The sequence below is a fragment of the Montipora capricornis genome, unplaced genomic scaffold, assembly GCF_036669925.1.
Source record: "Montipora capricornis isolate CH-2021 unplaced genomic scaffold, ASM3666992v2 scaffold_496, whole genome shotgun sequence".
Classification (NCBI taxonomy): Eukaryota; Metazoa; Cnidaria; class Anthozoa; order Scleractinia; family Acroporidae; genus Montipora; species Montipora capricornis.
The window spans coordinates 720,001-730,392 of NW_027180234.1; the positions used below are offsets into that span (position 1 = coordinate 720,001).

The 10,392-nt window shown below is 38.5% G+C and overlaps 2 protein-coding genes across 3 annotated transcripts in view; both read left to right on the plus strand.

Annotated features, from left to right (window-relative positions):
• The window catches only part of LOC138036708 (uncharacterized), a 1,768-nt gene extending 178 nt beyond the window's left edge, over positions 1-1,590 (plus strand). The window contains exons 1-3 of the mRNA XM_068882818.1: positions 1-213; positions 302-373; positions 776-1,590. The exon at positions 1-213 is cut by the window's left edge and continues 178 nt beyond it. Of these exons, the coding sequence (XP_068738919.1) occupies positions 45-213; positions 302-373; positions 776-1,590 (1,056 nt within the window). The 5' untranslated portion in view covers positions 1-44. The remainder of the gene's footprint in view (positions 214-301; positions 374-775) is intronic.
• An 853-nt stretch (positions 1,591-2,443) lies between these two features.
• LOC138036665 (uncharacterized) lies at positions 2,444-7,373 on the plus strand. 2 transcript variants are annotated; one of them, XM_068882785.1, is made up of 2 exons: positions 2,444-3,175; positions 3,674-7,373. In XM_068882785.1, the coding sequence occupies exons 1-2, from the start codon at positions 2,551-2,553 to the stop codon at positions 3,943-3,945; spliced, it is 897 nt and encodes a 298-aa protein (XP_068738886.1). In that variant the 5' UTR covers positions 2,444-2,550; the 3' UTR covers positions 3,946-7,373. The 2 variants fall into 2 exon arrangements, with proteins under 2 accessions (XP_068738886.1, XP_068738885.1); XM_068882784.1 differs by having other exon boundaries at positions 2,444-2,725; positions 2,819-7,373.
• The last annotated feature ends 3,019 nt before the right edge of the window (positions 7,374-10,392 follow it).

Here is a 10,392-nt window from a genome sequence, read left to right on the forward strand (position 1 = left end):
GAGTATTCTTGAATAAAGAGTAAATGTTTACTAAGTAAGCTTAAATGTATCGCAATAAGTGCGCTAAATGCGAAAAGACGCGATCAAAGACCAGATTTCTTTCTTGGGAAGGGAAGTCTATTTGTAGGAAATGTTATCACGCTACAAGAAATTCCTCTCTTCATTCCAATGCCAACTTGAATGCAGCTGCACAAGGCGAATCAGTGGAAGGAGGTATGTCTATTCCTTCGCATTCTGTCTGTCATCGTTTAGTGTTATCAGACGTCCTAGGGAACATCTGTTTTCAATTTTATTTCAACAGATACGTCGGCAGAAAATGAATTACGGGTCGCACCACCTCCAAGTTTAGATAAGGACTTTCTCCAAGTTACGGGTAAGTTTATTTTATCTGATAAAAAGGGTTGTAACTTTTATAATTAACTTTTGTATCCCGTTACTCTTTAGTTCAATGTGAGGGGAAGTTTTCAAAGGGAACGTTAAGATGCATCGTTTTTCTTTGAGGTACTTGTAAATAGTGGATCAGGACTTCATGCGTTGCCACTTTGTTTAATGACTGTACTCCAACTGTTACGTCTTCGGCAGATGTACATTGGCTTTAAACTACGTAGCTTTATGTAGCTTATCTGAAGCACTTCATTAGTGCCGCACCATAATTTAAGTTTCATGGTCAGTGAAGAAATACTTGTAATAATATATTAATGATGATGACATAGAAAATTCAAGTAACTGCATATTACCTTATTTGATGATTGGCTTTTGTTCTTATCTGGTATAGGTGAAAAGTTTGCCCAAGAAATTAGAAGGCTTCAAGATGCCTTGCAAGCACACTGTGGGAAGGACAAGAATACCCCTATTTATGAGCCAAATGAATTTTTTATGTTTTGTTCCCAGGCTGGTGCCACAAATGTTTTCAATTTTATTTTGTCTTGCATGACCTCTTCCCGCCATTCTGAGGAGAGAAATCTTTTAAACCGTAAACGCACAGTTGTTATTTTGTATCAGTTATGTTTCGGTTATTCGCAAAAGTGTAATTTTTTTCAAGAGGACAATGGTTTATTTCTTAAGTTTTGTAATTTGTCACAACCTGGAATCGAAACACAGCGTCAACTTGGAACCAGTGTTTCTAGCAGGACCATTACCAGAAATCGAGCAGCCATGGCGAAGGAGAATTTCAATTTGTGCAACAACGCAATTCAAGAAGCTATCAACAAGAAGTGTGCCATTTGGCTGATGATAGATGACTACCACAATATACACACCATCAGACGACCTCAAGATGCAAGTGCTACTTGCCAAGTGGATCACATGTGCACCATCATCATCAAAATTGTCAAAGAAGCACCTGCCATTGAGTTCAACTCAGTTAATTTAATTCATAATCCTAATGGCATTGATGTTGATCTTCTCATAAACCAGTTATGTTCTGTCCAGTTTTTAAGTCAAGTTTGTAATTTTACATCTTCCTCATCAATGCCAGAGTTCACCTCTTATTCCTTTGATCCAGTCATGGGTAGGCAGCAGATGGAATCTCATGTCTACCAAGATGTTCATTCGTTCTCTGCGGTCTTTCAAGGATGTTTATTTAATTGATTTTGTTAAGTTACCTTTGAAGAGCAAGACGAATTATGAGGATACTTTTAATATTGTTTTAAAAACTAACATGAAAGAGTATCTCTCTAGGTTTGTTGTTTTAATGCCAGCTGACTGGCCTGGCCAATATTTTCCGACGAAAATTGGGTATGAGAAAGCCAATGAAGCAACAACTGCAAGCAATGCATCCCAGGGTTCCCATCATCATCCGCTTGCCTCAGTTGTTGCCACATTGAGTCCATTGCACGTAGACCTTAATGCCGATGAAGATATTGTTTTAGCATATATATGCCATTCATGCGTCTTGTTTATGAATCTGTTTTTCCAGGCAGGAAACTTGCAGACAAGCCGAAGCCCTGGCACATTCAGTTTTTGTTAGAGTTGATATATGGTGGCTGGACTTTAGTACGAAATGTTGTTAAATCCGTTTTTTGTCAGGTCAAAGATGTCCAGTATGGTATTTTGATTAATCTCTTGGATAACTATATTCCTTTGACACTTTGCAGTTACAATGTTTTGTTCAAGTTGAACCGATTTGATGATTATTACCTTTCAGTTTTCAGGCTTTGGATCATGTTTTTCTGCTTTCACAGGAAAAACTATAACAAGGCACCCTTGTTCTGGCTGAGTAACATTCTTGTTTGGCAAACAAGTGGATTCAATGATATTTATAATTTCTTTACAGCTTCTCTTGGTGTCATTGATGAGTATTTTGTTGAATTTGTCCACAGCCTTGCAAGAAAATCAACAAATCCTTCAGATTCTGTTGACCAGCTCCAACAAAAATTATTTTCCCTTTTTGCATCAGGGGAAAGGCAAGCTAACTTCCGCGCTGCCAACAAGAATTATACTTTTAGCCGCCGTCAACTTCTTAATTTGTTCTCCAGAGTTGCATCTTCAATTGTCACAATTTTAACTGCCATTGCAAATTCACATGGGGTAGCCCATCTCCTACCACGGATGCCAGGGCAAAGGAAGGATATGTGGCATGTCCCAGCTTTGTTTGGAGACACACCAATGAAGAAGGATTGTCTTCCCTTGGGATTTCAATTCCAACCATGTCCTGACCAAGAAAGACGATGTGATCTTTCCGGCTGCTCCATTTCCAGCAATTCTCCATGGAAGATCTTTGAAGGTTGTTGGCATTCGTTTCATTTGTGCTGTTTAACTGTTGTTACTGTTTGCCCAATTTGCTCTAAGGGTATTGAAGATGCCATTAAATCCTTAGGTGCAGTTGCTAACCAGACCATCCACACACGACAAAATGCCACCGCTACTGATGGTCTTGCAAATGAGGGGGGTGAAGACACAGTAGAGTCAAGAACCTCTGATGATGATAATGATGATGAGCCACTTACAAGTTCAATTGATGGCAATGTTGAGCAAGTTGTTCAGAACTTGACAATCCAGATTATGACTCTTTCTGTTGCAGCACCACCTGTTCAACCATTGCCTTCAGCCAGGGGCCCCGTTCCATCAACAATAATGCCACCAACTTCATCATCACAGAGAAGGGCACCCCACTGCAGTACCTGTGGTCATCTAAGGCTAGGCCATCAGAGGCCAGTTTCACAGGGATCGTTAGGTAAGTGCTCAGTTTGCCCTTCTCAGATATGCTCTAGAGAAGGTCGTAGGTTATCTTGTGTATGTGAGTGGTGTGACAGGCAGAGACAGTCACAAACAAACAGTAACCCATCTCTGCCTTTGCTTCCACAGGCACCTATTATCAGGGAAACACGTGTTAACCCAGATGTCACTGAGTGGCTCCTTTCTTTTTCACAATCAACTGTTACCCCTGGGCAAAGTGGTAGTAATGCGTGTACCATTATCTCTGTGTATGGGGCTGTTAATTTTCTAATGCCATCAACTAACTGGATTCTACCTTCTCCTCTCAGATTGCCCTTAGAATTTGTTAGCATGTTTAAACAGCTGATGATTTATGGCAATCATTCCTACAATGGTATTGGTAATCCACAAGCCACATATAGTGTTCCTGAAATAGTCAATCACCCACAACTTGGATTTTCAGGGGTTGTCAAATGTGGGGATGAGTATCAGTTTAATGATTTTACTTCATTTGCAGGTATACTACAAAATCTTATTTCAAAACCACAACATTCAAAGCTTGCTGCAGTGTTGATCTTGCCTCCTGATAAAACAATGCTTTTGCTTGTTGGCAGAGATGGCGAGTGTCTCCTCATGGAAAGTCACATCCATTGCAATACAGGTGGAATAATTGCTTCTGCAGGTCCCCAAAAGGTCCATCAAATGGCTCTCTATATTGAGTATATGGCCAAGAGAGATTGGACATCTGATCCCACCCCTTTTGATATGACTGTTGTTGAATTATGCTAAGGTCAATATTTTTCTTCCATCAGTATAGATTGGGCAGGTAATGATAATCATATATTCCATGATGACTTGATCAGGGATAGTGCATTGGTGAGAGCACTCATCTCCCACCAATGTGGCCCAGATTCACATGTGGGTTGTGTTTGTTGGTTCTCTACTCTGGGTACTCCAGTTTCCCCTCTTCTCAAAAACCAACCTAGTGTAGTGAGTATTTGAACAAGAAGTGTCAATCTCTTTTCTTGTGCTCCCAATGCTCATGTTTGGGTGGTAAGACTTGAAAAATAAAAGGACCTCTGTATGTCCCTACTCTCTTTCTCTGTATAAATGTGTACTTTACTCCATGTTCTAACAAATATTGTTCAAAGTTTCTCCTAACAGTATCCAAAGATGAGCTTATAAATAGCATTAAGGTCTACATTGCATTGGTATTAACTTGAGGTTTCACAATGCATGTTGGGTCAGTAAAATTGCTTGCAGTCTGTTGTTGCTTCCTGTCTTTCTCATGCACAAATTATTTACTGCTGACTAAGGCATAACAATAATTTGTTAGTAGTAGGTACTGTAACTCAGCAGTGATCATTCATTGAAAAATGCAGTCCATCTTTGTGTATTTTACAGTGCGACGCACCTTACTGTGGCCACCCAACAAAAATTTTTAAAGCTTATACGCCAATCAGGGTGAGCGAATTTGATTGACAGTCACCCCTCCTTGCAAAGTTCACATGGTTGTAGTTGAACACCATTGAATGGGCTGTTTGAGTTGACGTACTTACACGTAATTCACCTTTATCACTCAGCGGCCATTTTGGAGTCCTTGGGGAATAAAGGCTTTGTCTTTGCATTGTCTTTGCCCGTCCAGCCTCACATTGAATGAGAGGTTCGACTGGCAAAATCTTTTGTTTGGACATTGAGTGATATGGGTCTATTGTCAAATGTGAAAGTTTGTTGGGTGGCCACAGTAAGGCGCGTCGCACTGTAATTTCCAAGACAGGCATGTGTGGATAATAATTATTATTTATGAATCCACCATCGATGCATACTGAGCTCTCATATTTAAGTGATTTAAATTGCTTGTGGCTACTCTGTTAGTAACATTTCTATGACACTTGTGTTTTCGAGATCATTCCTTTGACGTTAATTCATTGTACAGTAATTTTGCCACAGTCATGATCATACATGTAGATGTGGACTTCTTGTAAAATGATAAAATTCCAAGAAAATTCGCATTTTGATGAATCTTTGTGTGCAGGGCTAGTACATGAATAATCTATGTATTCGTCCAAAGATACACTAATTTAAATATGCAATGTATTGTCATTTAATGAAACCAAAATATAAAGTGATCATGATTGAAGGCATATGTGATAAAAAAAATCCTGAAATGATTCAATAATTAACCCATTCACACCTCAAAGGCCATAAAAATCTATACAATAGTGAGGAATGATGTGGTCACTGCCATCAGACTTTTTGTGAATTTAATAGTTCTATTTGGGGAGGAAACAATTTCATTTGACCATTTGTAGATGTAAATTACATCCCACTTTAAATGCACAATTAAAATTGTAAATTAAATGTGGGTATGTGTGGAAATACATAAACCAAATTTAAAAGGGCAATTCAAGGCAAAGCAGATGCTGTGACAGAACTCTGACACAATATTAGCTAGTTATTAATTTTAATGTGAGCATTTCATGTTCATTTTAATATAATCATTGCTCACTTTCTGGTAAGTTACTATCTCGCTGCAGAGAATAATGTAAAGTTATCTAAATCAGGATGAAAATGTACAAAAGAGAATGAACATTTTAAGATATACATTATTTACAAATTTAACTTAATGTATAATTACTTATCATGTAAATCATTATGTATAAAATTAATATAATGTACAATTATTACTTATCATGTAAATTTTAATGTACAGTTTGAAAATATCTTTAAAGTCACAATTATTACGGTTTCCCTCAAATTTAATTAAGAAATTTATCAAATCGAAAAGTGCAGTGCAGAGTTGTGGTATTTTATTTGTAAATATTATTAATTAACAGAACTTTTTTTATGCAATTCAGTGCAATTTTTAATAGCTGGGAATAGCTGATATTTATTGTAATAAAAGCAAGAGTCTTATTTGCATTATATTGCATTCAATAATGTCATTGCATCTTGATAATTTGGCCCAGAGTTGAATCATCGCATCTCAAAGTGCCAAGTTTCGTTGGAAATTAGTTTACTTTCATAGAGCATTTTCGTGCGCCCTGCCACTTTTGAAGGAAAACTTTCAAAGCAGTTCGATTCATCACAAATATGTGCTTTCCATACTAATGGCGATCGCTGGACGAAGACATATTTGCAGAGATTTGACCGAAAGTAACGTTAACACTGACACCATTGTCTGATTTGGGGAAAGAAAATTTCAGTTGCGCGTCAAGCATACACGGTTTTATTTCACATTTCAAGAGGAGAGGAGACGAAAAAATGTTCAGAAGATGTGAAAATCATACATTAACAATACAGAGACTTTCCATGCCTTGGTCCAGAAAAAATAAGACTTGATGGTGGAAAAAACAAGGACTGTTTCTTTGACAAGGAAAAGCACTTTGGTACCCGAAGGAGTCGAAAACTTCGGGGTTCAGTATTCGCTGTGCCACTTTTACCGGAAATATCACTTGTCAAACCTTTTCTTTGGCTCACAAACTTTCACCTGTTGACGGCTTTTCGTGGACGAACGTCAGAGACAAAAGTCCTGTACTGTTAACGAAAGAGTTCAGTTTAAACAGAAAAAGCTATAAACCGATTGACATTTTGCAAAGTGACTCTTTCGTCCGGATAGAATGTCTTCGCTTCAAAGAGAGAACAAACGAAAGTCTTCTGTCATACTTTTCTGTTAAGCTGTGAAATCCTTTGAACGGATTACCAGCTCATTTAACAGTGACGCACCACAAGCAAATCCCGTCAAACTGGCAAATTTGTTTTGCATTCACTTCAAGCGCGGGTATCCTCGTGAAAAAACCACAACAGAAAACTTTAATGCCGGTTCCAGTTACTTTAATACTCGACAACATCCATTATTGTGATTTGCACATTCAATCATGACCATACCCGTTGCAAATAAGGCAAAATGTTTCCAACTTCGCGCAATTCTTTGACAAGCCTGAGCACACCGCAGCATTCTAAAACAGGCGATCTAAGCATCTTTCGTTTCATCCGAAATAAAGGACTTTCCCATGTAGAGGGAATTGCCGAGGTCTTTCTATCTTTTGTCCATCTTCTTTCAGTATTTGTACCACAAGCGCATGAATAGCATTGAAAGTGAATGCGATAAAAACTACAACTAGCGACAGCGTCGACATCTTTTCGTCCCGCGTTCTAAGACTGTCTCGAAGGTTTTCAACCAATCACAATGCAAATAAAATTGAATTTGCCATTGATAATGCGCATGCGTGACATTAGTCTCCTTTGTTGAAATAGACAGAGTTGCCTCCAATACAATTTCTCGCGCATGCTCAGACGTTTGACCGCGGTGTGGGTGGAAGGTCATGTACTGCTTACGGTTGAGAGGTAAGATGATAACCAGTTGATCGTAATAACCGTAATACTATATCTGTAGAAAATAGAGTGGTAGCGAGGGGGTAGCGAATTTTTTTTCTTAACTGAGGCCGGCGGTACATCTAAGTCACAGTACTTGGTGGTAGTACTTTTAATGATATCCAAGAGCGCACTGGGATTAATTGGCGGCATTGGCAGTCGGTGTTTCTTAGATGCAATGTCTTCGAAGAGTGCTGAAAGATGATCAGATGCTGGTAGTTTCCGGTAAGGTTTTAAATGGAGAAACTTATCAGTGGCTAAGGTTTGACTGATGGAGAGATGATTTTATTGTTTTTCGATAATTTGTTGTGAAGCCTCGGGCAACTCCGCCCAGCTTGGCTGTAAGCACTGATGACGATTAATTTTGTACTTTGTGCAGAAGCATAATTATTTCCATGTACAGTATATATTGTTTTCTAAGGTTAGAAACGGGAGCTCCTATTTTCGCCTTAAGTTGGTTAAATCTATATATTAGGAAATAGCATCGGCGCTGGATTAAAGAAGCGTGGAATCGAATAATGGCGGAAGAGTCGACAAAATCGCACGAGGAATTATCAGCGGCAGAGGAAGAAAACTGTCAAGCGACGCCACTCGCTGCAAGTGAACGGAACCTTCAAAGCTATTTGAGCGATTACGCCGGCGGTGTTCCTGGTCAAAACAAGCTTCAGACGATAAAGAACAGAAGGAAATCGATGAGATCCAATTTGACAAAGAAGATAAACACTATAAACTAGTCTCTGGAGACACAAAAGAACCGTAGGTCAATTGAACTTGCATGTACTTGACTTTGTAGAGCAAACGAACAAGTGACAGAGAACCATGGACAATTTTGAGCTTTGTGTACTGATGATATTCAACCGCAGGAGGAAGACACATGGTTATTAGAATCCCAAGCAGTAGTAGATGATATTGTTTTTAGAGCTGTTTTTAGACAGAAGAGTGGTGGATCTGAATTTGATGTTTTAATTGCACCCAAATAAAGAAAACAAATCGTTCATGCCGGTAACACGGAAGTCACCAGTCTTCTTTTTCAGAGCAGGAAGAAAAGTGATAGTAAAACAAGCAAGGTAAGTTCATTCTCGTCTAAAGTAAGGGAAAAGGCAGTTGCAAGGCAGTTGCAAGGGAGTGGAGCAGCAAAAGGAGAGGGCTCTTTTAGCGGCTAAAATTGCAGCACAGAATACCCAACTATCTAAAAAGAAAGCCGAACAGGAAGTTTATAGAAAATAGAAAGAAGCATTGTTTCTAAATCAAGAGGCAGATGAGTGAAGGATTTTGAGGATGCTGATTCAGTGGCAGGAAAAGCAGACGACATTAAGACCGAGCCAAAGCCCATATCATTCAAGGATCCTAAGTCTACAACACAGAAAGTAAAGGAATGGCTGGTAAAGGCGAACACCAAAGAAGAGCCCGATAAATTGGATGATAAAGACAATCTTCCTACTGATACAAAAGACAGAGAAATTGTTCTGGATTCAGCGAAATAAGGCCTCGCAAGGTCAGCCTCGAAAACGTCTTTTCCCAAGCTTAAGCTACCTGCATTTCATGTGGATCCCTGTGAGTGGCCAAACTGATATGGAATATTCAAAGCACTGGTACATGACTTTTGCCTTTCAAAAACGCAAAAGATTACCTATCTGAAAGCACCGGTAAAGGAATCAGCAGAAAAAGCCATTGCAAGAATACTCTTTGATACTACAATACATGTACATAAAGAAGCTGTTAAGAAATTAACTCACCGATTTGGAAACCCAGAACTGAAATCGAAGTCGTTAATTAACTAGACGCTCCATTAGCGTAAACTGGATTACCTGTGGTACATGTTACACAAAAACAGAGGGCAGTCAGGTGGTGGTATTGAAAGCGCTGAAAGTGAATTTCCCCAGGAGTAATGCCGAAAATAAAAGCAAAGCGAAAAAAAGAAAAGTGCCTGGGAATCCAATAGGTACTCCTAGTAACTCCGACAAGGGAAGAAGCAGGCTAGGGGATCCAGCTCGAATGCAGTATATTTCTCATCATCCCAAGAGCTGCTAAGTCCCGATACGAAAAATTACTTATTTTTGGTTTCCTCAGAAACGAAAAGTATCTATTTTGACTTCAGGGTGAACTATTTACACAATGAGGTTGAGTGGCCAACCAAAACAGAGTTTGTAATTAAAAATCTAAACATCTATGAGATGCAAAAGCAAACTTGCAAACACATGAACCTGAATAATCGCAAATCATAATGCTGACAATGGTTAATAAATATGAATTTTTTTTTTTTACTATTTGAAAGATTTTGGGTTTGATCAAAGCGATATATTGTTAAAACTTTTTCGCGTTATTGAGTAAGCCGAAGCAATAAATTGGGTTAACCAGGAACCAGTTAAAGAGATGTTGTTGGCTCTCGAAATAAACTGCATTTTACACTAGAATAACTAAACAAATATTTTCTGAAGTGCAAAACTACGGCTACGCAAATCAAATATCAACCACATAATGCATATTAGTTAAGTTCGAACATGATCAATCCACAAAAACATTTTGGTGTCAACCTTTTTGTATCGCTCCACGGTGATTTAATAATCTCAACAATACTTCTCTCCCAACCAAAATATCCCTAGAAAAGCTTTCCAGTTTTCAAGATCTTAATTTATTCAGTTTAAACACAGCTAGTAGTATCAACCCTGACCAAATCTCGTAGATCTAAAAAAAACACTGGAGGTATTTTTCTCCATATAGCTTTTACACGGTGAAAAATAGATTTGATTATACCGATGACTTGTTTTCCCTGTTCCATACGAATGTTCGAAAAAATATATCGCAATATAATACTTACACTCACTCGATGTAGTAAAAAGTCGTACTATCACTCAAATTTCA